Genomic DNA, 27854 nt, shown 5'->3' on the forward strand with positions numbered 1-27854 from the left:
AATAATTGCTCCCACAGTTGATTTCTTCAAACCAAGCTGCTTACCTATTGAAGATTCAGTCTTCCCAGCCTGGTGCAGGTCTACAATTTTGTTTCTGGTGTCCTTTGACAGCTCTTTGGTCTTGGCCATAGTGGAGTTTGGAGTGTGGCTGTTTGAGGTTGTAGACAGGTGTCTTTTATACTGTTCAAACAGGTGCCATTAATACAGGTAACGAGTGGAGGACAGAGGAGCCTCTTAAAGAAGAAGTTACAGGTCTGTGAGAGCCAGAAATATTGCTTGTTTGTAGGTGACCAAATACTTATTTTCCACCATAATTTGCAAATAAATAAATAAAAAATCCTACAATGTGATTTTCTGGATTTTTTCCCCTCATTTTGTCATAGTTGAAATGTACCTATGATGAAAATTACAGGCCTCTCATCTTTTTAAGTGGGAGAACTTGCACAATTGGTGGCTGACTAAATACTTTTTTGCCCCACTGTAAATATATATTCTAATGAAAGATGTAAAAACCATTATGGCTTGTGAAACAAAGGACCCTCTCAGTAGACGAGAGAAAAAGACAATAAAAAAATGGAAAATATCAGTTGGATCGTGAGACAGAGGAAGGGTCAAATTCTGCGGATATAAAAGGGTCCCTTCTTGCCGCTGTTAAGAGCATCTGCCTAAGTGTTCTCACTTCCTGAAGGGCTTCTGCCAGGCCAGACTCCCATTTCATAGTTTCCACACCGGGCGTCACGTGTTGTGTAGAGATGGAATGTTTGAGAGGGTGACAGGGGCTACGTCCTGCTGAACGGGGATAGAGATAACCCTTACTCTATCACAACAGCAGAGGCAGAATGAGCCAATAAAACATATGACCCCTGAACTTTACAGTATGAATGGATGTAAACAGAAGAAAAGCCTCTGTGGAGGACCTCGCCCTACAATCAACATGGGCCTGGCTGGGCCGCACTGAGATATCGTGAAATAACAACAAACATAACATCCAAAACATGCATGTGGGAGGCAGAGATGACTGAGGTCGATAGATGAACAATGAATAGATAATGGAAATTATTGACATGGTACACTGGTATGGAAACTATAAAGATCTTATCAACACTTGACAGATCATTTACCTCACTAACTATTCTGGAGCATTATCCAGTAGCAAATTCCTCACATGGTATTCTATTTTAGCCTGGACCCAGATCAGTTTGTGCTCTTGGCAACTCCATTTCTGTCCTTGTCAAGCCACACATAGTTTGTTACAATGATTTCGCTAATTCTATTCTTGGGTGATTCCTCACGAAACTAGAACAAAACAGGACCAGGATCATTTTTTTGTTGACCAAATGTCATCGATAGAAAGGATCTTTTGGAGAAAGGATTATTGACACATATTAGACATTTGTATCTTAAAGCACAAGTGAGAAATAATTCATTGAAGTTGGAACATTTGTGGACATTTTAGTCTTACCCAGGCCTCCTTTAAGACTCCATAATGATGCATCTGTATTTTTTATTAACCTTTATTTATCCAGACGAGTCAATTAAGGACAAATTCTTATTTACAATGACAGCCTGGTGCATCAAGGGAAATATTTATGTAATAAAGCTTTACCACATGCCCTGTAATATAAGTCCAATTTTCTAACATTAACTTCTAATGGCTGGAGGGGCAGTATTGAGTAGCTTGGATGAAAGGTGCCCAGAGTAAAAGGTCTGCTCCTCAGTCCCAGTTGCTAATATATGCATATTATTAGTAGTATTGGATAGAAAACACTCTGAAGTTTATAAAACTGTTTGAATGACGTCTGAGTATAACATAACTCATATGGCAGGCAAAAACCTGAGAAGAAATCCAAACAGGAAGTGGGAAATCTGAGGTTGGTCGATTTTCAACCCATCCCCTATTGAATAGACAGTGGGATATTGGCTATGTTGCACTTCCTAGGGCTTCCACGAGATGTCAACAGTCTTTAGAAACTTGAATGAGGCTTCTACAAATCAAAAACTGAAAAATTGGGCGTGCAAAATTATTCAGCCCCCTTAAGTTAATACTTTGTAGCGCCACCTTTTGCTGCGATTACAGCTGTAAGTCGCTTGGGGTATGTCTCTATCAGTTTTGCACATCGAGAGACTGAAATTTTTTCCCAATCCTCCATGCAAAACAGCTCGAGCTCAGTGAGGTTGGATGGAGAGCATTTGTGAACAGCAGTTTTCAGTTCTTTCCACAGATTCTCGATTGGATTCAGGTCTGGACTTTGACTTGGCCATTCTAACACCTGGATATGTTTATTTTTGAACCATTCCATTGTAGATTTTGCTTTATGTTTTGGATCATTGTCTTGTTGGAAGACAAATCTCCGTCCCAGTCTCAGGTCTTTTGCAGACTCCATCATTCTTCCAGAATGGTCCTGTATTTGGCTCCATCCATCTTCCCATCAATTTTAACCATCTTCCCTGTCCCTGCTGAAGAAAAGCAGGCCCAAATCATGATGCTGCCACCACCATGTTTGACAGTGGGGATGGTGTGTTCAGCTGTGTTGCTTTTACGCCAAACATAACGTTTTGCATTGTTGCCAAAAAGTTCAATTTTGGTTTCATCTGACCAGAGCACCTTCTTCCACATGTTTGGTGTGTCTCCCAGGTGGTTTGTGGCAAACTTTAAACTACACTTTTTATGGATATCTTTAAGAAATGGCTTTCTTCCATAAAGGCCAGATTTGTGCAATATACGACTGATTGTTGTCCTATGGACAGAGTCTCCCACCTCAGCTGTAGATCTCTGCAGTTCATCCAGAGTGATCATGGGCCTCTTGGCTGCATCTCTGATCAGTCTTCTCCTTGTATGAGCTGAAAGTTTAGAGGGACGGCCAGGTCTTGGTAGATTTGCAGTGGTCTGATACTCCTTCCATTTCAATATTATCGCTTGCACAGTGCTCCTTGGGATGTTTAAAGCTTGGGAAATCTTTTTGTATCCAAATCCAGCTTTAAACTTCTTCACAACAGTATCTCGGACCTGCCTGGTGTGTTCCTTGTTCTTCCTGATGCTCTCTGCGCTTTTAACGGACCTCTGAGACTATCACAGTGCAGGTGCATTTATACGGAGACTTGACACACAGGTGGATTGTATTAGTCATTTAGATCAACATTGGATCATTCAGAGATCCTCACTGAACTTCTGGAGAGAGTTTGCTGCACTGAAAGTAAAGGGGCTGAATAATTTTGCACGCCCAATTTTTCAGTTTTTGATTTGTTAAAAAAGTTTGAAATATCCAATAAATGTCATTCTACTTCATGATTGTGTCCCACTTGTTGTTGATTCTTCACAAAAAAATACAGTTTTATATCTTCATGTTTGAAGCCTGAAATGTGGCAAAAGGTCGCAAAGTTCAAGGGGGCCGAATACTTTCGCAAGGCACTGTATCTATATTTCCATGTCTAACAATTGTATTTATCATTTATAACATTTAAATTGAGTATTTCTGTAAAATTATGTGGCTCTCTGCAATATCACCGGATGTTTTTGGAACTAGTGAGCGCCAATGTATACTGAGATTTTAGTATATAAATATTAACTTTATCAAACAAAACATGCATGTATTGTGTAACATGAAGTATAATGAGTGTCATCTGATGAAGATCATCAAAGGTTAGTGATTCATTTTATCTTCATTTGTGCTTTTTGTGACTCCTCTCTTTGGCTGGAAAAATGGCTGAAATTTTCTGTGAGTTGGTGGTGACCTAACATAATCGTTTGTGGTGCTTTCGCTGTAAAGCCTATTTGAAATCGGACACTGTGGTGGGATTAACAAGATTACCTTTAAAACGGTATAAGATACATGTATGTTTGAGGAATTTTATGATCTCATGATTTCTGTTGTTTTGAATTTGGCGCCCTGCACTTTCACTGGCTGTTGTCATATCGATACCGTTAACGGGATTGCAGCCCTAAGAAGTTTTTAATATGCGAATATTGAAAAAAATAAACATTCATATTTTTTGTTGAACATAATATACAGTGCATTCTTAAAGTATTCTGGCCCATTAACTTTTTCCATTTTTTTTTTACAGCTCTGTTTTTCAGCGGCAGGGACTGGGAGGCTAGTCAGGATCGAGGGAAAGATGAACAGAGCAAAGTACATATGAAAACCTGTTCCAGAGTGCTCAAGACCTCAGTGGTCTGTGAGCCTATCAGTGACAGGTCAGAGATGACTCACCTGGAAGTCCTCCAGGGGGAACTGCAGCATGTCCCGGAGGACATCACTGAGAATCTGGGTCTTCCTCTGGACCAGCACACTCTCATAGTCCAGCGGCTCAATCACCTTGGGCTTCACCTGGGGAACAAACAACAAAACATGCTCTGTTAATAATATACAGGTATTTATTCAGACACAACAATGTCATCATCCTCACCAGGGAAGTGTAATTTGGGAAATCAAAAAGACAGGCAAAGTGCCGTGAAGTACATTATAAGTCCAGGGAAAACACCATATTGTCTGAATATCTAGACAGTCAGTCGGAGGACTTAAGTCACCCCAGAGACTATTTAAAGCATTCCTTCTAAATCGAAGGAAAGTCTCTCTCTCGCTCTCTCTCTGTTTGAGTGGTGACAGCTCACCTTCAGAGAGACTCAGTCAAACCCAAGGAGCACTAAAAGTGGAAACTATTGTGCATGTGGAAAGTGGGCTCATTTAACCTAGGTATGGGGGAAATGTGGAGTAAGTGATGTCAGTGTAGTGCTCTCCAAAGCCTCAACGGCCTGATTTGACAGAGCACAGCATCTCAATGCACCAGATGTAATAACATCACTTTGCCATAGCAGAGTAGGATTTCCTCACTCTGTGAGGCATACACTAGGTAGCCCTATCAACGTTAAAACGCTGGTCCGGTGTTGACCAGAGGACTGCTATGAAAAAAAGTGGATATCTTTGTTTTAAAGGAGGAAACTCTCAGATCTAACACACAACATAAAACATGGCTGAGTCAGATTGTCACTTCTGAGCTGAAATCAACAGAGGGCCCTGGTCAAAAGTAGTCTACTGTTGGGACGCAGTCAATATTGTAAGTTGTGCTCAGAGAATCTGTAGCTGGCTGGGCCCTGTCCTCACACATGCTCTCTGTTAGTCCAACCATGACGGTCCTATGAGAGCTCCAGCCTGCAGCTTCCCACATAGAATACATCCGCCTAGCCGAGCTCACAGATGGGAGGATCATTATGACTTCACCTCACTGACAGCTAGCACACAGCTCTGTCCCGTCACTGAGGAGCTACAACGCAACACCACAAGTAGGAGCATTGTTATCTTGCGTACACAGAATGCCGTGATCTCAAATATGAATCTTTGGACGTCCCCTTCCAACCCATCTGGCTTTATGATTGATACGATTACAGTTAGCTAAAATATCGGAACGCTGTACAAATCGACTTTCAGGTATTTTGAAAACAGCATTGTTGCTCATGTCAACACAATGCCTTGCGCAGATAGGAATGTTGATTTCATTCCAGAGGAAAGGAACTGTAGCCTTTGTCTCACGTAACGTCTTCTGCTTGGACAAGTTGTACCACAACAGGCAGTTGAATAATTACATAAGCTACAAACCACATCCATTAGTTCAAATGAAAAAGGTCCACTGAACTATCTGAATAACCGAAACAGAGGTGACATATGATTCTGTTCAATTCGTGGTAGGCTACGTCACAGTAGGGTATACGACACAAGTCAGATCTCCCCTCATCAAGCAGTAAGAACACAGTGGCCATAGAGACACAGAACACTTGCCATGCCCATGCCTCAACGCGCTCAACAGCTCCACTACAACTCTGAAGCCGGTGGTGTTTATCTCAGAGAGATAGTGAGGTGTGAAGTGAAGCGTGTTGCTAGCCAGGTCTTGGGGTTGAGCTCCAGTACAGTTTACTTGTTGCGTCAACATCTGAGCCTGATAATACGAAGTATGATCTCAGAGGGAGAGTCTTGGAAATGGACCAGTTTTAAAGATGCGTTTCTAGCGGCCATGCTAATAACACAGCCAGCACCTATCAACGTTGACTGGTGAGATCCGTGTTCGTGTCACAGTTCAGAGGATCAGTGCAAGACAGTGAGGAGGAGGGTTCCTTCTTGGCTGCTAACAGCCTGTGAGGGATCATCAGACATTCTTCAGTTCGAAGGAGCGACGACGGCTTACGCACGCATGAATGCACACACGTACTCCGAAGAACATGTCACGCACACACGTACTCCGAAGAACATGTCATGCACACAAAAGTGCCCAAACATACCTGCAGAGAGGTGTCACACGAAAGGCATGCGCACACACACTCACACTCTGACACACTGAGATAAGGGGGAGGAATGAGGTCGGAAGTCACGCGCTGCACTCAAGCAGACAGGCCAGGTGAGTCAGGATATTACAGCCGAACAGCTCAGCGTGATTACAGACTAACAGGAGATAACAGTCCGACAGACTACCTGTGTGTGTGTGTTCATCCTCTGTCAGCTGATAACTCCGCATCGTTATGATCACAGAGCACAGTCGCTGATGTGTGTATGGCCCCACACCTACAGTACACACAGGTAACCTGTCAGACAGCTACTGTCAAGCCTATCTATATAACATCAAAGAGCTACCTCTCCTGAACCCAGATATTAACCTGTTCATCGCCTGCTGCATTATTTCAGAACCAAACCCGCCTCTAAGTCAGTGACTGTTCATTGACAGTTATGTTCACTGTACAGGGGTACACTATTAGCCCAAAAGGTGGGCTAATACTGTTGGAACATCATTACAGGGATTTTCCCACACACCCTCTGGGTAGGACACACCTGGGGGGGGGGGGGGGGGGGGGGGGTTTCAGGTGACTGCTGCCTGATTTTACAACAGTAAGTCAACCATCAGCCTACAGTCGCTAACAATATACTCACTAGGAATAAAAACATACAAGCTTGTTGCGTTCAGTACATTGATTTGAAGAAAACAAGTACACATGTGCTACTTTATCAATATCAGAACTACTGTAACGATATCACTTTACCACCCCACAAGTCCTCATCCAACATGAAAATCAGTTCGGACCATGTAGAGTGCATTCGGAAAGTATTCAGACCTCTTCCCTTTTTCCACGTTTTGTTACGTTACAGCCTTATTCTGAAATGGATTCTAATGTTTTCCTCATCAATCTACACACAATACTTCCTAATGACAAAGCAAAAGCAGGTTTTTAGAAATGTTTGCAAATGTATTTACATAAGTATTCAGACCCTTTGTTATGAGACTCGAAATTGAGTTCAGGTGCATCCTGTTTCCATTTATCATCCTAGGGAGAGGTTTCTACAACTTAATTTGAGTCCACCTGTGGTAAATTCAATTATTTGGACATGATTTGGAAAGGCACACACCTGTCCATATAAGGTCACACAGTTGACAGTGCATGTCAGAGCAAAAACCAAACCATGGTTGGAATTGTCCATAGAGCTCAGAGACAGGATTGTGTCAAGGCACAGATCTGGGGAAGGGTGTCACAGAATTTCTGCAGCATTGAAGGTCCCCACGAATGTAGTGGCCTCCATCATTATTTAAATAGAAGAAGTTTGGAACCACCAAGACTATTCCTAAACTGAGACATCGGGGGAGAAGGGACTTGGTCAGGGAAATGACCAAGAACCCGATGGTCACTCTGACAGACCTCCAGAGTTCCTCTGTGGAGATGGGAGAACCTTGCAGAAGGACAACCATCTCTGCAGCACTCCACCAATCAGGCCTCTATGGTAGAGTGGCCAGAGGGAAGCCAGTCCTCAGTAAAAGGCAAATGACAGCCCACTTGGAGTTTGCTAAAAGGCACCTAAATACTCTCAGACTATGAGAAACAAGATTCTCTGGTCTGATGAAACCAATATTGAACTTCATGGCCTGAATGCCAAACATCACGTCTGGAGGAAACCTGGTATCATCCCTACAGTGAAGCATGGTGGTGGCAGCATCATGTTGTGGGGACGATAATCAGCAGCAGGGACTGGGAGACTAGTCAGGTGCGAGGGAAAGATGAACGGAGCAAAGTACAGAGGGAGCCTGCTCCAGAGAGCTCAGGACCTCGGACTGGGGTCGAAGGTTCACCATCCAACAGGACAACGACCCTAAGCACACAGCCAAGACAACGCAGGAGTAGCTTCGGGACAAGTCTCTGAATGTCCTTAAGTGGTCCAGACAGAGTCCAGATTTGAACCTGAGCCCTAGGACCATGCCTCAGGACTACCTGGCATGATGATTCCTTGCTGTCCCCAGTCCACCTGGCCGTGCTGCTGCTCCAGTTTCAACTGTTCTGCCTGCGGCTATGGAACCCTGACCTGTTCACCGGACGTGCTACCTGTCCCAGACCTGCTGTTTTCAACTCTCTAGAGACAGCAGGAGTGGTAGAGATACTCTTAATGATCAGCCTTGAAAAGTCAACTGACATTTACTCCTGAGGTGCTGACTTGTTGCACCCTCGACAACTACTGTGATTATTATTATTTGACCATGCTGGTAATTTATGAACATTTGAACATCTTGGCCATGTTCTGTTATAATCTCCACCCGGCACAGCCAGAAGAGGACAGGCCACCCCTCATAGCCTGGTTCCTCTCTAGGTTTCTTCCTAGGTTTTGGCCTTTCTAGGGAGTTTTTCCTAGCCACCGTGCTTCTACACCTGCATTGCTTGCTGTTTGGGGTTTTAGGCTGGTTTTCTGTACAGTACTTTGAGATATCAACTGATGTAAGAAGGGCTATACAAATAAATTTGATTTGATCCTGATCGAACATCTCTGGAGAGGTCCGAAAATAGCTGTGCAGCGACGCACCCCATCCAACCTGACAGAGCTTGGGAGAAGAATGGGAGAAACTTCCCAAATACAGGTGTGCCAAGCTTGGAGCGTCATACCCAAGAAGACTCAATGCTGTAATCAATGCCAAAGGTGTTTCAACAAAGTACTGAGTAAAGGGTCTGAATACTTAAGTAAGTGTGATTTCAGTTTTTTGTGTGCTAAATATTTTTTTTTTAAACTGTTTTTGCTTTGTCATTATGGGATATTGTGTGTAGATTGATGAGGGGAAAAAACTAAATAATCTATTTCAGAATAAGGCTGTAACGTAACAAAATGTAGAAAAAAGTCAAGGGGGCTGAAAACTTTCCAAATGCACTGTAACTGTGGCTTGACATTTCGGCTGATTGGAGGTTAAACGAGTTGTAATAACCTTGTTGTTAGGCGTCTTCCTCCTCCTCTCACCGGTGATGAATTCCTGAGCCTACAAACTCTGCCTCATGATTAAAATCTCGCCTGTTCTCAGCCTTCCTCCCACCGTCCACATAAGTGCTGAGGTTTTCCATATGCCTTTGTCAGGGACTATACGAGCTCAGCCAGACCACAGAGTAAAGCATCGGATAGGAAAATGTCTTCACTGACTGGAGCCCAGTCATTTTCACTCCCTCAGCAATGACTACAGTCAAGTCCACTGCTGTACCAACAACCATGTTCCTCCTACTGTACAGTACAGCCCCCACAATATTTTAGCCATGGTGATAATAGCACATGACACATACTCTACAGGAAGAATTAGGAGGTTAAAGTCCAGAGCCCATTCTATGCAGAGTTTTGAGTAAAACATTTATTTGAAAATCTCCCTGAAATGTCTAAAACCAAATCGAAATTGTATATAAATTATATTGGACCTATATTTTACATAGTCTCTACACTCTTTTCAGGTTGCTAAGAAACACCAAAACAAAAGCTGGATAGTAAGGAAGCAGACAATCCCTAAAAATGACAGTGTTCAGAGGGCCGCACTGATGGGGCCCGCAGGAATAATGAGTTTGACACCCATGCTGTAGAGATTTGCAAATCAAACGCCTGTTGAGGGCTACCAGAGATATACCATAAACAACGGCCAGTGAGGCTCAGTAATAACATGGTTAAATAGTGAATATGATTTGAAACGGAAGGATAACTATCCCTTATTCAAAACAAGTGTCTCTGGGAAACCTTTTGATATAAAATGGCAGTTCCACATTTGCAGTAACCAAAGGCTTGCAATTATAGGACAATCAGTCCAAAGGAGTATAACATAGCTATTACTTAATCTCTCACATCTGGATATTAGCTTCATAAACAAACCACAAACCCTTGAAGAGAAAGAGTTAACAAATAGCTGCTTCTGGAGCCAAGTCCAACTCTCTCTACCCCTCTGACAGCTGTGTTTCCCCAGGCCTTGGCTCTCATCTCGCCCTACTCTGCACCTCTCACTACACTACTGCAGCACACTGGAACAATGGTACTCTGTGATGCCTTTATATTAGATACAGTTGCTAATTCACTTTGATTATAATACGCTGTTAAAATGACCGTTTAGGACAAATCGGATGAAAAGTTCAACCTGCCGTGGATTAAACAGTACTTCTTATTATGCTTGACTTTTGAGCTTAAGGGGCAAATAGGGAACTTTTATGAGCGGTATACACCACAGTAATTACCCTCTCAAGAATGCAATTCACCGCCTTGGTCTTGTCCATGCAGCTAATTTAGCACCAGCAGAGTCCAACGTTCCTCTTCAGTGGCGCACACAAAGCACTTTGAAATGTGAGCCCGCACCATTGTATAGAATAATTGAGATCTGATAAAAGGAGAGTGGATTTTTAGACTAGCCATGAAGCTGCATGGCAGGGCAAGGCCAGCTCAGAGCTTCCAAGCGCCTGACCTGCTTCACACAACAGTTATGCTACAAGTACGCCACAACAAGCAACACTTAAGAGTGCTACAGCTGTATATTACTCTGAACCATATCCTCGACAGTACTGCTGAAATGTGATGAACAACAACCGTTTCAGCTCCTACTTCGAGTTTCCAAAGTAAACTTAAAACATGTGGTAAGGAAATTCAGTAACTTTTAGTGTCTCAACAGAAACCATGGCTAAGTAACCCCCCATGCCGTGACTTACCACCACCTGTGGCACCGCCTCCACCTCCGCCTCGGCTCCAGCCAAGCTCTTGTACTGCTGGGGTGACTCGATCACCAGCTCCTTCTTAGGGGCTTTGTTAGCCCTTCCTTGCATTGTCAACAGCTGTGGCCACAAATCTCCTCACTAGATCCCAAAGAGCAGCAACAGGCAGCCAGCATGTCCAATGGAGAAATGCCTTATGCAGGGTAACGTTAGGGAAGTTCTCCAGAACCCCTGTCGCTCTCTTCAGGCACCAACTCCCCTCTCTCGGACTACTCTGTCTGAATGTCTGAGCCTCCCAGTCCTAGACTCACACCCAGGCTACAGAGAGAGGAGCCCCTCCCACACTCAGCTGTGCCTTCTGGCTGGGGGAGTTACAGCCTTCACACACACACACAAACACACACACTTCCTCCTACAGCCTGACCCCTCACCATCCACCTGCACTCTAATGACAAAAGGCTGACAACGACAGACAAAGACGCATTCCATTCCACTGGTCTTCTAGTCCAACCAGGGAGTGTCCGGTCCACCGCTCCACGACTTCTGTAACACAGCTGCAAATAGAGCAGCTTCCCATTTCAGCATGAAGAACAACAAAGAGAGAAGCAAGCGAGACTATAATAGACACGGAGACTAGAATAGTGTACCGTCATCAACATAGCCCATGTCATTTATTCAAGGAATTAAAAATAACATCTGGAGAATTCATATCTGACAGGATAGTAGACGCAGCAGCACAGCACTGATGAGGAGTGATTTTCCCCACGTCAACATTCAGTTAAGCTGCTAGAATCGGCTCCTCAGCTTGAGTTTGTCGTGAGTACCTCAGAAAACATCTTTCACAAATCCTGAGTGACCCACATAAACTGCCATCTAAACAGTGAAGACCAAGTTATTTCTCTCCTGTTCCCACTCAGTTTGAAACTCTTTGGAACTCAGTTGGAAACTGCTTGAAAGTCAGTTTTCAACTGAAGATGAACTCTTGAATTAAATGAAATGTGGCAACTTATTTGATGATACTAGTGACTATCGTCTGAATCCCTCATTTCCAGATATACAGTATGAGTAAACAAGTCACCAGTTTGTATCTGTGCATTGTATGAAGCGCTGGAATGTAAATCTTTTTGTGTTCAACTGCCACTTGGTTGTCACAGGGCCTTGCCAGGGCCTCGGACAAGGAGATTATGCTTGTCTTCGGTCTGTACGAGCCTCTGGTTGTTGATCCATCTGCCTGAGAGCCATTCCATGGCTGATATAGCCCTGCTAACCCACCTCCGTGCAGGGTCGACCCTTCAGATTCCTCAGTGGGCCACAGCAGGGAGGATGTTATCTTTTCGTGGTTGTGTCAGAGCTCAGCGTGAGCGCCTCGTTGGGGACTACAGCTGTTCCCATCCAACTATCACCTCCCCCCTTCTGGCCCCGACAGTTAACCCCCGTCCCGCACTAGACCGCTCAAGTGCTGGAGCCCCAGGCATTGAAATGCACAACCTTCTTCCAGCCTCACCCAGGTTCAAGCACAGAGACTCTGGGAGAAGGACTGGAGAACATGACAGGAACAGGATTCTTGACAGGCTCCACAGTGGAATGAGTTACACGTCCGTCTTCCTGAGGGCAACAAGTGTCAGCGCTCTCTGTGTTTCACAGAGCAGCAGTGAGTCAGAGTTCCTGTCTCTGATAAAACACCGTCTGCAACGTCAGTTTGGTGCAAGACTGTCATTACTCATACTACTAACAACCATTGCTCATTATGTTTTACAGTATGCATTTCCATCAAAAAGGACCCATGAGCACCATCATGTGAAAGTTATGGGAGCATATATCAAATGAAATGAAGGCATAGATTAGTTGGTTCATTTTTCTTACCTTTCTGTTTAAGAAATATTGCCATTACCAAAAACCCACATATATTTAAGATATTTCCCTACTGAGGAACGAGGATAATGAAAGCTCACAGAAATAAGTAATGGTAGATCTACCAATTATAGTGATTTTACTGATTTTTGTTTATGAATTATTAAGTTGCCCAAATCCCTACTGTTTCTATCTTCCCTGCGAAGATAGTCCAAATAAAGAAAAACCCTTGAATGAGTAGGTGTGTCCAAACATTTGACTGGTACTGTGTATATATATATATATATATATATATATATTTTTTTTTTTACTGTTGCAAGTTAGAATAGTAGAATACAAAAAAAGGTACAATTTAAAAAAAAATGATATACACAAACGTGGTATGCAGACCCGCAAGCAACTGCTGCCCCTCATGATGATTTCAGATTTTTGTGGTCACCACCCCCATCAAAGTTGCCCATCCCCGTTCCATGCACATGTTGTTGATAATAAAATATGTTCTCCAAGCAGTTGCCAATAAAACAAGTCCTAAATGGAAGGAATTGTTTGTCATCTGTAGCCCCATGAAACCAGCTCAATAACTCAATGCATGCACACACTCCTATTGAATAATATGCATTCACCTGTATTGTGAATAGACCTAGGCTATATCTTCAGTTACCCAGATTAACAATAGAGATTTACCTTTCAACTAAAAGTTTACCATTATGTTGTTGTGTAGTCACATTGTTTTCACCAGAGTCAAAATGATTGCTAAAACTACACCACATTGATTGTAACATGTATTCATTAATGCATACACAGCTACCTCTAAAACGTGTAATAATATTGAATTCAATTGATTTTTATTTTTTTTATTTCACCTTTATTTAACCAGGTAGGCTAGTTGAGAACAAGTTCTCATTTGCAACTGCGATCTGGCCAAGATAAAGCATAGCATTGTGAACAGACAACAGAGTTACAAATGGAGTAAACAATTAACAAGTCAATAACACAGTAGAAAAAAAGAGAGTCTATATACACATTGTGTGCAAAAGGCATGAGGAGGTAGGCGAATAATTACAATTTTGCAGATTAACACTGGAGTGATAAATGATCAGATGGTCATGTACAGGTAGAGATATTGGTGTGCAAAAGAGCAGAAAAGTAAATAAATATAAACAGTTTGGGGATGAGGTAGGTAAAATTGGGTGGGCTATTTACCAATAGACTATGAACAGCTGCAGCGATCGGTTAGCTGCTCAGATAGCAGATGTTTGAAGTTGGTGAGGGAGATAAGTCTCCAACTTCAGCGATTTTTGCAATTCGTTCCAGTCACAGGCAGCAGAGAACTGGAACAAAAGGCGGCCAAATGAGGTGTTGGCTTTAGGGATGATCAGTGAGATACACCTGCTGGAGCGCGTGCTACGGGTGGGTGTTGCCATCGTGACCAGTGAACTGAGATAATGCGGAGCGTTACCTAGCATGGACTTGTAGATGACCTGGAGCCAGTGGGTCTGGCGACGAATATGTAGCGATGGCCAGCCGACTAGAGCATACAGGTCGCAGTGGTGGGTGGTATAAGGTACTTTAGTAACAAAGCGGATGGCACTGTGATAAACTGCATCCAGTTTGCTGAGTAGAGTTTTGGAAGCTATTTTGTAGATGACATCGCCGAAGTCGAGGATCGGTAGGATAGTCAGTTTTACTAGGGTAAGTTTGGCGGCGTGAGTGAAGGAGGCTTTGTTGCGGAATAGAAAGCCGACTCTAGATTTGATTTTGGATTGGAGATGTTTGATATGAGTTTGGAAGGAGAGTTTACAGTCTAGCCAGACACCTAGGTACTTATAGATGTCCACATATTCTAGGTCGGAACCATCCAGGGTGGTGATGCTAGTCGGGCGTGCGGGTGCAGGCAGCGAACGGTTGAAAAGCATGCATTTGGTTTTACTAGTGTTTAAGAGCAGTTGGAGGCCACGGAAGGAGTGTTGTATGGCATTGAAGCTCGTTTGGAGGTTAGATAGCACAGTGTCCAAGGACGGGCCGGAAGTATACAGAATGGTGTCGTCTGCGTAGAGGTGGATCAGGGAATCGCCCGCAGCAAGAGCAACATCATTGATATATACAGAGAAAAGAGTCGGCCCGAGAATTGAACCCTGTGGCAACCCCATAGAGACTGCCAGAGGACCGGATGCCCAACGATTGAACAGAGCTGTAGCTGAGTTTATCTGTCTGGATCAAGTGCCATTCTGTGACTTGGTCTAATAAGCCTTCTTTCTTTTGTTGTGGTATCAAGTATCGTGATACTAGACCTGGTATCGAAGTCAAACACAGCAGAGTACAGTTCAATACAGTATATTGTACTGCACCGAACTCTGCTGTATTGTACTGCACCGAACTCTACTCTGCTGTGCTGTATTGTACTGCATTGTACTCTACTCTGCTGTGCTGTATTGTACTGCATTGTACTCTGCTGTGCTGTATTGTACTGCATTGTACTCTGCTGTGCTGTATTGTACTCTGCTGTGCTGTATTGTACTGCACCGAACTCTACTCTGCTGTGCTGTATTGTACTGCATTGTACTCTGCTGTGCTGTATTGTACTCTGCTGTGCTGCATTGTACTCTGCTGTGCTGCATTGTACTCTGCTGTGCTGCATTGTACTCTGCTGTGCTGCATTGTACTCTGCTGTGCTGCATTGTACTCTGCTGTGCTGCATTGTACTCTGCTGTGCTGCATTGTACTCTGCTGTGCTGCATTGTACTCTGCTGTGCTGCATTGTACTCTGCTGTGCTGCATTGTACTCTGCTGTGCTGCATTGTACTCTGCTGTGCTGCATTGTACTCTGCTGTGCTGCATTGTACTCTGCTGTGCTGTATTGTACTCTGCTGTGCTGTATTGTACTCTGCTGTGCTGTATTGTACTGCACCGAACTCTGCTGTGCTGTATTGTACTGCATTGTACTCTGCTGTGCTGTATTGTACTCTGCTGTGCTGTATTGTACTGCACCGAACTCTACTCTGCTGTGCTGTATTGTACTGCATTGTACTCTGCTGTGCTGTATTGTACTCTACTGTGCTGTATTGTACTGCATTGTACTCTGCTGTGCTGTATTGTACTCTACTGTGCTGTATTGTACTGCATTGTACTCTGCTGTGCTGTATTGTACTCTGCTGTGCTGTATTGTACTGCACCGAACTCTACTCTGCTGTGCTGTATTGTACTGCATTGTACTCTGCTGTGCTGTATTGTACTGCATTGTACTCTGCTGTGCTGTATTGTACTGCACTCTACTGTGCTGTATTGTACTGCACTGTACTCTACTGTGATGTCCAAACTTGTGAAACATGAGGAGAATGACATTCATATCAATAATGATGTATTGCTGTTAGCCAAGCTTGCATCTGCACAGTTCTTCCACTGAATTTGTTTTTGTAAATGTTTTAGTGGAAATTGTGCATAGCCGTGTGGTTTGTTAAACTTCTAAATCAATGTTTTTGGTTTGGCAAACATTTTAAAGTCAAAGCAAACCAAGTCAAAGCATTGCCCTGATGCAATGCAAGGTCACCACATTTTGTTGACAAAATTCTTGTTTGGATGTTGACTCTACATAGCGAACAACCAAGTTGCGGACAAGTACAGTAATCTAGCTACTCCTACTGCTGCCCGCCACAATTCCATGAGGAATTTCATCAGAGATCCTTTGAAACACCCACTTGTTCATTATGTCACACTCTCAGCGGAATCCAAATGAATTACTGTGTGGTTAATATCGATTGTGACATCAAATAAAATCAAATTGTATTTGTCACATGCGCCGAATACAATAGGTGTAGACCTTACTGTGAAATGCTTACAAGCCCTTAACCAACAACGCAGTTCAAGAAATAGAGTTAATAAAAGACTAAATCAACTAAAGTAAAAAAAAAAAGTATACATTTAAAATGTAACAAGATGTTTACATAACAATAACGATGCTTACTTTAGTGGGTACCCTGATAATAAACAGCGAGTAGCAGCAGTGTAAAAACAAAGAAAGGGGGAGGGTCAATGTAAATAGTCCAGGTGGCCATTTGATTCAGGAGTCTTATGGCTTGGGGGTAGAAGCTGTTAAGGAGCCTTTTGGACCTAGACTTGGTGCTCCGGTACCGCTTGCCGTGCGGTAGCAGAGAGAACAGTCTATGACTTGGGTGACTGGAGCCTTTGACAATTTGACATTTACAAATCAGCATGTAAACAGTTGTTGAACAATAATGGCAGTCATGTGGTGAAAGACTCCTAGATCCTGGATTGCACATTCAAACTAACACAGCACCCAGGACACAGTGGACTAACTGTATATTAGTCAAGCAGAAACAACCAGATATCAGCTCTGATTCCTAATTGGTTAGTTATTCTATATAAGGAACAATAACACATTAACAGTCCATAATGACGTTGATCAGAGAGCTGTAATGTGTTTATACATGGACAGGAGTCAGGATCTGCCGGTTCCACCCCCTGCTCCTGTCTGCAGCAGAGCGAGATAATGTACTGTGGAGGACTTCAAAAGACATTGCCTCCCCCCTCTGCAGTGCAGCTACTGTATCCCCACACAGCCGTCAAGTCAACTACACAGAAGGGGGAAAGATTCTGGGTGAATTTGGGGTTTTTGTTATGCTTTTTTTGTTCAGTTTCTACTGAGACCAAGAATCACGCCAGACTTTAAGTTGAAACAGTGTATCCCTATGAGATATATATATATATATATATATATATATATATATATATATATATATATATATATATATGTATGTATGTATGTATGTATGTATGTATGTATGTATGTATGTATGTATGTATGTATGTATGTATGTGTGTGTGTGTGTGTGTGTGTGTGTGTGTGTGTGTGTGTGTGTGTGTGTGTGTGTGTGTGTGTGTGTGTGTGTGTGTGTGTGTGTGTGTGTGTGTGTGTGTGTGTGTGTGTGCGTGTGTGCGTGTGTGCGTGCGTGCGTGCGTGCGTGCGTGCGTGCGTATATATATATATATATATATATTCCTGAATACATAACCACGGTACTATAGGACTGTGAAAGTGCAGAGTAAATACAGAGCTGTTTTCTATTGCATCCATAATGTGTATCTGTATCTTTAAGATATGAAATAGTATTGATATTGAGTGTGATGAAACACAAAGCAGAGCAGGGACAGAAGTCTGCTACAGTTATCGTCATGTTTCATCATTACGGTTGCCCTCCATTTCCACCCAGACGTTTTATCTGAAGCACTCTCATTAAGAAGAAAGAGTTGCTTCCTCTGTTTTAGTCCTCTGCATCAGTCCTAGACTTTTATTGAGTTTCAGTCTGCGTCATCACTGAATCACCTTCCATTTCGGTATAAGGGACTTTTATGGCATGAATGTAAATTGCTACGGCCTATGACACTGCATCTGGCACTAGAGGACGGTTATCAAATTGGGTAATGATAGCAGTGTTTTCATTGGGACTTTGCTTTAGCTCTGTATACCAATGATAAAAGGTTAGCACATAGTGAAACACCCTCAACTAAATCTCTCTCTTCAGATGATATAAGCCCAAAAACAATGGCTGCCAGGTCTCAGTATGGACTGGTGTTTGCCTAGGTCAAGCTAGCCAGACATCCACACCCAGCTATCCCATTCCGGCCTGGAGGGAGCAGGGCTGGAGGGAGCAGGGCTGGAGGGAGCAGGGCTGGGGCGGTGTGTTACATAACAAAGGCTTGATGCAATAATTGGGCCTTCTCTTCCCAGTAGGAGCCAGGGGAAAACCAGATGGGTGTAACCCTGGAATGTAACAAAACACACATCCCCTCTTCATCAGAACACACCCTTTCCAGGACCAGCACCCAGGCTGTTTTCACTCCAGTCTCCCCGGGGAGCTCCCAGGCGCCAGGTAAAATGGAGAATTCACACTGACTGCATGGAGATAAGGCAAATCATAATACAGTCAGTGTCAGTCCACATCTACGCCCACTGCTGCTTACGTCAGTAGTGTATAAAGAGGTGAGAACAAGAGTCTCATCTCACACAAAGCAGCTGGGAAACAAAACATGACCACAGTAGGGATGGATACAGCACACTATGGCATTTCCAGACTCCTCCTTCCTGCATAGATACATGTACTCTTTTTCACCCAAGGCTGAACGTAACGCAATTCTATCGAACAAATGTGTGGCCCGTCAAGTTTGAACAGCTGCACATTGATGTACACATTGTTGCTCTAGTCTAGTGTCTCTAGGACTTGTTGCCAGAGCAGGTCACGGTGAAGGAGCCTAGCTAAGTGCTGGAGATAATGTTCTCCTGTCCCAATCAGAGTGTGTGAGAGAGGGCAACGGAAAGCACCTTCATGTTATTAGCATGTCTGGAAACAACCCATTCTAGGCAACTTCACAACGGCCTGAGACGCCACACACAGTTACACACAATCATGACAAATAGAAAAACATTGACCTAGCTAGCTAGTTAGCTAAGTCTGTTGCTATTTAGCTGTGCTTACGGCTAGTGTGTAAAAAGTACAGGGGAGTGATCTGATTGTTTGTCTTCTCTCTGCAGAGATTTAACGGCACATTGCTTTCATGTGGATGTTCTGGTGAACGCCCAGCCTGTGTGTATAACACTGACTATCTATGGGGGCTAGTCAGAGTTTCCACTTGTAGAAAATAATTATAAGGATGACATATATAGAGGAGAAGGATTGTATGCCTATAAGGAATTAGGCTAGGATAATATATTATGATCTAAGCAACGGACATTGCAAATAAATGGTCCCACACCTCGTCCTAACGACATTAAGACAAACACCAGACTAAATTCAACGTGGTCACCATCTAAAAGAACAACAGCTATCCAGGGGAGTAACACTACGGCTAATTCACAGTTATGCTGTACAGCAGGGGTATTCAACTGGGGCCCGGGGTACTGTAGGGGTCCCCAAAAATGAAAAATTTGTTGTCTATGACAGGTGATTGGAGTTAAACTTTTTTTTTAAAGCACACACACACGTTAATTTTTTTTCCATAAAAAAAAAAAGTTAAACTCCAATCACCTGTCATAGACTGTTCTCTCTGCAAGCGGTACCTTAGCCCCAAGTCTAGGTCCAAAAGACTCCTTAACAGCTTCTACCCCCAAGCCATAAGACTACTACTAATCAAATGGCCACCCGGACTATTTACATTGATGACCCCTACCTACATGTACAAATTAACTAACTAACCTGTACTCCCGCACATTGCGTTGGTACCGGTACCGGTACCCCCTGTATATAGCCTCGTTATTGTTATTTTATTGTGTTACTTTTTATTTATCTAGTGAATATTTTCTTAATTCTTAACTCTATTTCTTGAACTGCATTGTTGGTTAAGGGCTTGTAATTAAGCATTTCACGCTAAGTATTCGACGCATGTGACATTTTGGGGGGGGGGGGGGGGGGGGGGGATTTGATGAAGTCCTGAGCGCTCTGGAGCAGGACAACGACCCTAAGCACACAGCCAAGACGATTCAGGATCAGTTTTTTATTTTGAATAAATTAGCAAAAATTTCTATAAGACTGTTTTTAAAAAACATATTTTTCAATCCAAATTGGTAGTAGTTACAGCCTTGTCTCATCGCTGCAACTCCTGTACGGACTCGGGAGAGGCGGAGGTCGAGAGCCATGCGTCCTCCGAAACATAACCCAACCAAGCCGCACTGCTTCCTGACACAATGCCCATCCAACCCGGAAGCCAGCCGTACCAATGTGTCAGAGGAAACACCGTACACCTGGCGACCGTGTCAGCGTGCACTGCGCCCGGCCCACCACAGGAGTCGCTAGTGCGCGATGAGACAAGGATATCCCTGCCGGCCAAACCCTCCCCTAACTCGGATGACGCTGGGTCAATTCCGCGCCGCCGCATGGGTCTCCCTGTTGTGGCCGGCTGCGACAGAGCCTGGATTCGAACCCAGAATCTGTAGTGGCACAGCTTGCACTGCGATGCGGCACTTTAGATATACAGAGTAATTGAGTCATTAGCCATTTGTTATAAGTGAAAACATTGTTAGTCTATATTTCAAGCATTACTCCTCAACACACCACACGATAAAGCTTATTTTATCATGGCCCAACTTGACGGCACCATTCTCTCTCCCTCTCCTGCTCCCGAAACGACATTCCATGGATAAGAATAGCTGGCACATTTGCTTTTGTGTTGCAATATTGGTTTTGGCCTCAAATCTCCTGGAGCTCTAGAGGAGGAAAGAAGCTGTGCACTTGTCAACAGTATGGTAAGAATGTAAACATAGTGATGATGTACAACACAGCTAAGTAGTTTAGCAGGAGTGACAAAGACAAATCATGAAAAACTTAGAGAGCAGAATCCTAATAGCAGTGACCTTTGTCCCCTAAAGGCATCCACCCCACCCCTGAAGAGCGAGAGATGTGAGTTTCCTAAAGGAAGGAAAAGGGTGCGCTGGTGTAATCAGAGAGGGAGTAAAATAAGAGAACAGTCCAACTCCCAAAACAACACCCCTAATGGCATACTGTGTGAGTCTGGACCGAAGAACTACCTACTAATAGCCACCCATATCTCTCTCTCTGTGTGTCTGTGTGTGTGTGTGGCCCACCCAGTGGCTTTTACCCCTTTAACCTTTCCGTTAAATTCCCCCACACAGAGATAATGACTTCAAGCCATGGGGAATGTATAGGACAACACTAATGGTTGACGTCTTTACAGGTTATGTGGACCAAAATACCTGCTATAAATCAGAAGCATAACAACAAGGAGAGCAAAACTCCAGTCCAGGGGACAGGGGATTCCAGTACGGCTGGTCCATCTGAAACATTGTTTTATGAAGGCAGTCACCAAGGAGCTAAACATGCTTCGGTTTCAACCATATTGCATTTCTTCTGACGTCCTATCGGTTACAGTATAGCACACGGGTGTCCCCCACGGGTGTCATGCGGCATCCTTCTCCCTGCCTGCCCCTTTTCGCCTAATGATTTGTGACACAACCAAATGATGAGAGGGAATTCAAATCAGCAGAGCTAGATGACCAGAGCATCTCTGAGCCATGGAAGGTCACAATGCCCTTGACCTATACATCTCTCCTGTCTCTTCGGTCTACTCTACCATGGAGCCGTCCCTGTCAATCTGTTCACATCACAGTTAACCCAATGGATGTCACATTCAGCAGGAGGAAAGAGCCATCAGTATCCTTTAGACACAGTTAGGAAGGATCCCAAATGTCACCCTAATCTATAAAGTGCACTACTTCTGACCAGGGCCCATAAGGCTTAGTTTTAAAAAGTAGTGCACTATATAGGGAATATGGTGCAATTGCATGCATCCTTAGAGAGCAAACAAGACATAGACAAAGGTCAAGACAGACAAGCTGGTACTGGGTAGAACAGAAGATGCAGCCAGCCTGCAGCCCAAAGATGATGGATTTGTAGCAGACACGGAGCCCACTGTCTCTCCTCTCCTGCACAGGGTTTAACCAATGGAGCGCATCACAGAGGGTGAGATTCAAACCTCCTCCTCTTATATTTCACACACTGGTGGTTCAAGTAAAATATAGTACTGAAATAGGTGCACTTCTGCAGCTGAAATGCAGTAGGTCAGTTAAAGGAGGAAATTGATTCATTTATCAAAAAAATGATTATTATGCTCCTTTTAAGTACATAAAAGCTGTCTTGTGGCTTTGGGTACCTCAAATGGAAGGATAAGATGTCCATTAAAAAACGAATATGGCAACACAATGGGGTTCGGCCTACTTTCCTACAGATCATGTGCTGTTTCCTGAGTTGGAAAAACGGTATCACATTTTGCTTCAGTGGAAGTTTGGTGTTAAAGGAAACCTTGAAAAGTTCCCTATATAATTCACAGGATATGGGAAGACAGTTGAGTGGATTTAGGAACTGAAATCCTGTCTCTGGACACTACTTTGATTTAAAGAAGCACCTGGCTGCTGAGGTAGGTCAGGACTGGTGTTGTATTTATACTGTATGAAGAGATCGGAGCAGAGCTACAGTCTGGCAGGCACGTCATAAGTAATAACCACACACACACACACACACACCACACACACACACACCTTCAGTACTCGAGGTGTTGGCCATGGGACCCGGGACTCCCTCCGGCTGCACGCGGCTTGTTCAGCCTCGTTCTGCCCAACGGGCTCGGCAGCACCACTTTTGCAGATGTACCCACAGTTCCTCTGTAAGACCGTACGCAGTCCGTCAAACACAACCACACTGGCGGTGCACCCCATCACTCCAGGTCCAAAACAGGCATCCCTCAGTAGAGCCGGACGATGACCCAGTTTCCCAGATCCAAACCTACTACAGCCTGGTCCATCCTGAAACACAGCTCCACAACTTCCTATGACTGCACCCCCAGGGCGAGGCTGCTGTCTGGGCTCCGAGAAACAGAGAGATAGCCTGGGAGCCTGGAGAGAGAGTTTATCCAGCCAGGGAAAGGAGCCTCGGTCAGAGCCACAGCAAAGCAGAGATGTCCCAGCCTGTGTTTGCAGGAGTGCCTCAGTCTGCAGGCAAGCGAGAGAGGGAGAGAGACGGGAAGGGGGGGGGGGGGGGATGCTGTGAGCGCTGCTGCAGCTTCAGCCAATGCTGAGCCTCGACACAACGCCAGCTTCTATCGGCTGCTGCTGATGCTGTGCATCTCTTTCCCTTTCGCTCTCTCTTTTCCCCTGCCTCTCCCTTCTTTGAAACCTCAACTATCTTTCCCTTACTCACAGTCAGACCACCTCTGTACATGAAAATATTTCCTTTTATTGCATTCTCTGGGGAATGCATTCAGAAATAAGCAGCCGGCATTACCGCACCCAAATACAATAGTTGTTCTTCTACAGTAAGGGGAGGGAATGTGATGAAGATGAAGGCGTTGACTAAGGAGTAAATGAATGTGTGCTAACTCTAGGATAGATTGTTTCCACAGTCAGGCAAAGCGCAATGTGGCTGAGTGCTTATTTAGTTGAAGTGAGAAACAAGGGGGCAACGAAGGGACAAATTCTCCAAGAATCAAATAAGTTCATCATTTACACTTCTCTAAAACATGAATAATGATGACATGGCAGCATATTACGGTTGGATTAATGAAAGCCTTAATAAAGACACAGAGTAAAAACTTCCTCCACCTCAGCCAGACTGCTTGGAAAACTGTTTTCTAAACGGACATGATCCTCCGTAATCTTCTCGATCAAGGGAAAGCTCATCTAAAAAGAACAGGATTTGAGTCAAACCTACTCTGTGACTTAACATATTCCAATTAAAGTGTGTGCCCACACAAACAGCAGCTGAGTCAGTCAGCCTGTGTTCAAAGACAAATCTGTTTTACTTTAGAAACCTGGAGAAAAAAGAAAAAAAAAATCGAAACATTTACTGGCCAGTGCTTTTGCTAAAAGCCATCTTTATTTACAAAGCACGCCAAGGAAATGTACGGATTTAAGCCTTTTATGCCGAGACGTCACGCAGAGAATAAATTCTAAATAAAAGATTAGCCTCTGGCTGGATGAGAGCATGTCCTTCCTGTTCTACCAAGTGCATAAAACATATTAGAAGTAGGACAGAAAAGGTTGATTAAGCCAAGACTTTCAAGGATGTCAAACTATGATTCATCCAGATACAATCCATCAGCCACACAGTTTTACCTAGGGCCTGGAACTTTATCCATCAGCCACACAGTTTACCTAGGGCCTGGAACTTTACCCATAAAACCATGCTGTTTAATAATCAACCTGAACTGGCTCCACATTCATGAAGAAATGAATCAATATTCGCTTATGGATTTTACAAAAAAAAATCTATAATAACTCCCACCTGCAAATCACGCCTGATTTTATGGACTCTCTGCCTTCGAGCCATTGGACATGTTTATACTGACAAGAGTCTTCAGCGCCGTGCCCCATGTCCTGATTGGGGAAAGACAGACAGGGAAACCGGGCACTGTCCATCTCTTGTTTACTTATCAATTTCCCGTCATTCTGAGGCGGCCCCTGTTTCCTGCTGCAGCTGTGGGTCGCATGCTCATAAAGTACCCCAGTACACACACTTACAGGACAGTAGCTGGCAGGGAATCATCCACGGCACCTGGGGTTGTATTGTCACATGCACATATCAGCTACTGAAGTGCATACAGTGAACAGTCTTCCTAGATACTGGAGGGATTTCATGAACCAGAAAAATAACACTGATGAGAGTTCACCACTGAGAATGAGATTCATACTAAAACATTAATATTTCATTTGATAGGAATTTACAAGCTGAAAATACATGCGATGTAAAATGTCTAATGCAGAGTGGCTGCGGTCTATGGGGGCACGGTAATTCTCCAAATTAATTTGTGTCTACGGGGGCACGGTAATTCCCTAAAGTGTTCAGTTCACCGGTCAAAGGCTCAAACTCTGTGTGACTGGGGGAGATTTGCTACCACCATTACAGTAAAAGTCATACTGTGGGGCAATAACATTGATCAGGACACACACACACACCCATCTGCAGCATTAGAAGTGCTTCCACAGGGCGCACCAGTGTAGTGTGCTGCTAAACTCCCTCAGCATGTGCGTGTGCTGTGTTAATATTTCAGCAGCACCTGACACACTGAACTACATTCGATTGGGGGGGGATGAGGAGTGCAGCTGAGCCCGGGGTTGATGGAATTCAGATATATGGGTGAGTGAGTGAGTGAGTGAGTGAGTGAGTGAGTGAGTGAGTGAGTGAGTGAGCAGGAATGGATGGATGGATGAAGACAAGTATACTCATTGTTCTCTTAGAAATACATCCTCATTTCAACCTCATGGCTTCAACACACTCTCCCCATCCCCCATGGCATGCAGTCTACAGCAGGATAGACCGTCAGATGGTGGAGAGAGGGCTTTTAAGCTTAACATATAGAACAGCAAGAAGTCATCTGCAGTGAAATTGCCAAGTCAAACTCTACATTAGGGACAGATAGGAGCAGCCCTCAGAGTGGACTGCGAGGAATGAAAGCTTCATGTCTCCTGCTTGAACTGTTGCTACTGTAAGAGCAGTGATCACATCCCTAAGTAAGGTAAAGGGCAAGAGGATCATGTACTATAGGGTTATGACAAAGGAATATCAGTGTGACTTCACAGCGTTATCGCTGGCTTGTCGTTCATAGTTATGCAGCACAGCAACTAAAATAGCATGCCCCTAAGCGACACAATACATGGACAGTCTGCACACACACACACACACACACGTCTGTCTAGTCAAGTAGGTTCTCTTTTGAAAACACTGTCAACAGTGAGACAGTTATTTTTGAGTGAGAACCATTGCAAATAAAATGTTAACTGGCTAATAATTAATTACTAGAGGACATGGTTTGAAGTGACACAGCTGGAGGACATAGATTCTTCCTGTTGTGCACACTGAGGTATGTCTAAAACAATGCTATGACACTCACTAAGTCCCATTATGAATCTATTGCAGGGTAGAAAGACTGCCACCTCTCATTGAAGCCATGGAAGTTCAAGGCCGACATTAGTACTGCAGGCATTGTTTGCATAAAAAAGGATCCCCATTATAGTCCTTGGTTCACTCCAGACCTGACTGCCCTTGACCAGCACAAAAACATCCTGTGGCGGACTGCAATAGCATCGAATAGTCCCCGCGATATGCAACTGTTCAGGGAAGTCCGGAACCAATACACACAGTCAGTCAGGAAAGCTAAGGCTAGCTTTTTCAAACAGAAATGTGCATCCTGTATCTCTAACTCCCCAAAAATTTGGGACACTAAAGTCCATGGAGAATAAGAGCACCTCCCCCCAGCTGCCCACTGCACTGAGGCTAGGCGACACGGTCACCACCGATAAATCCATGATAATGGAACCCCAACCCCGGCCAACAGCTCCGCACCCCTCGTAGCTACTTCCCGAGCCTCCCCAGCTTCTCCTTCACCCAAATCCAGATGGCAGATGTTCTGAAAGAGCTGCAAAACCTGGACCCGTACAAATCAGCTGGGCTAGACAATCTGGACCCTCTCTTTCTAAAATTATCCGCCGCCATTGTTGTAACCCCTATTACCAGTCTGTTCAACCTCTCATTTTGTCCGAGATCCCTAAAGATTGGAAAGCTGCTGCGGTCATCCCCCTCTTCAAAAGGGGGTGACACTCTAGACCCAATCTGTTACAGACCAATATCCATCATGCCCTGCCTTTCTAAAGTCTTTGAAAGCCAAGTTAATAAACAGATCACTGACTATTTCGAATCCCACCATACCATCTCCGCTGTGCAATCCAGTTTCCGAGCTGGTCACGGGTGCAAGTCAGCCACGCTCAAGGTACTAAACGATATCATAACCGCCATCGATAAAAGACAGTACTGTGCAGCCGTCTTCATCGACCTGGCCAAGGCTTTCGACTCTGTCAATCACCACATTCTTATTGGCAGACTCGATAGCCTTGGTTTCTCAAATGACTGCCTCGCCTGGTTCACCAACTACTTTGCAGATAGAGTTCATTGTGTAAAATCGGAGGGCCTGTTGTCCGGACCTCTGGCAGTCTCTATGGGGGTACCACAGGGTTCAATTCTCGGGCCGACTCTTTTCTCTGTATATATCAATGATGTCGCTCTTGCTGCGGATGATTCCCTGATCCACCTGGACACAGACGACACCAATCTGTATACATCTGGCCCTTCTTTGGACACTGTGTTAACTAACCTCCAAACGAGCTTCAACGCCATACAACAGTCCTTCCGTGGTCTCCAACTGCTCTTAAACGCTAGCAAAACCAAATGTCTGACTAGACTGTAAACTCTCCTTCCAGACTCATATCAAACATCTCCAATCCAAAATAAAATCGGCTTTCTATTTCACAACAAAGCCTCCTTCACTCACACCGCCAAACTTACCCTAGTAAAACTGACCATCCTACCGATCCTCCACTTCTACGATGTCATCTACAAATTAGCTTCCAATACTCTACTCAGCAAATTGGATGCAGTCTATCACAGTGCCATCAGTTTTGTTACCAAAGCGCCTTATACCACCCACCACTGCGACCTGTATGCTCTAGTCGGCTGGCCCTCGCTACATATTC

General features: G+C 44.1%; 1 protein-coding gene across 4 annotated transcripts in view; it reads right to left on the bottom strand.

Moving 5' to 3' along the window:
- Positions 1-27854, bottom strand: part of LOC110520150 (dedicator of cytokinesis protein 9) — a 122912-nt gene that overhangs the window by 56615 nt on the left and 38443 nt on the right. For 2 of the 4 annotated variants that reach the window (XM_036974524.2, XM_090229853.1), the window contains exons 1-2: positions 10955-12609; positions 4209-4325 (exon numbers count right to left, since the gene is read on the bottom strand). In XM_036974524.2, coding sequence (XP_036830419.2) covers positions 4209-4325; positions 10955-11068 — 231 coding nt within the window. In that variant the 5' untranslated portion in view covers positions 11069-12609. Of the gene's footprint in view, positions 1-4208; positions 4326-10954; positions 12610-27854 lie in introns of those variants that run through there. The other 2 variants (XM_036974532.2, XM_036974525.2) reach the window with 1 other exon arrangement.

Source organism: Oncorhynchus mykiss, chromosome 3 (genome assembly GCF_057628025.1).
Source record: "Oncorhynchus mykiss isolate SJ-2025 chromosome 3, ASM5762802v1, whole genome shotgun sequence".
NCBI classification, from domain to species: domain Eukaryota; kingdom Metazoa; phylum Chordata; class Actinopteri; order Salmoniformes; family Salmonidae; genus Oncorhynchus; species Oncorhynchus mykiss.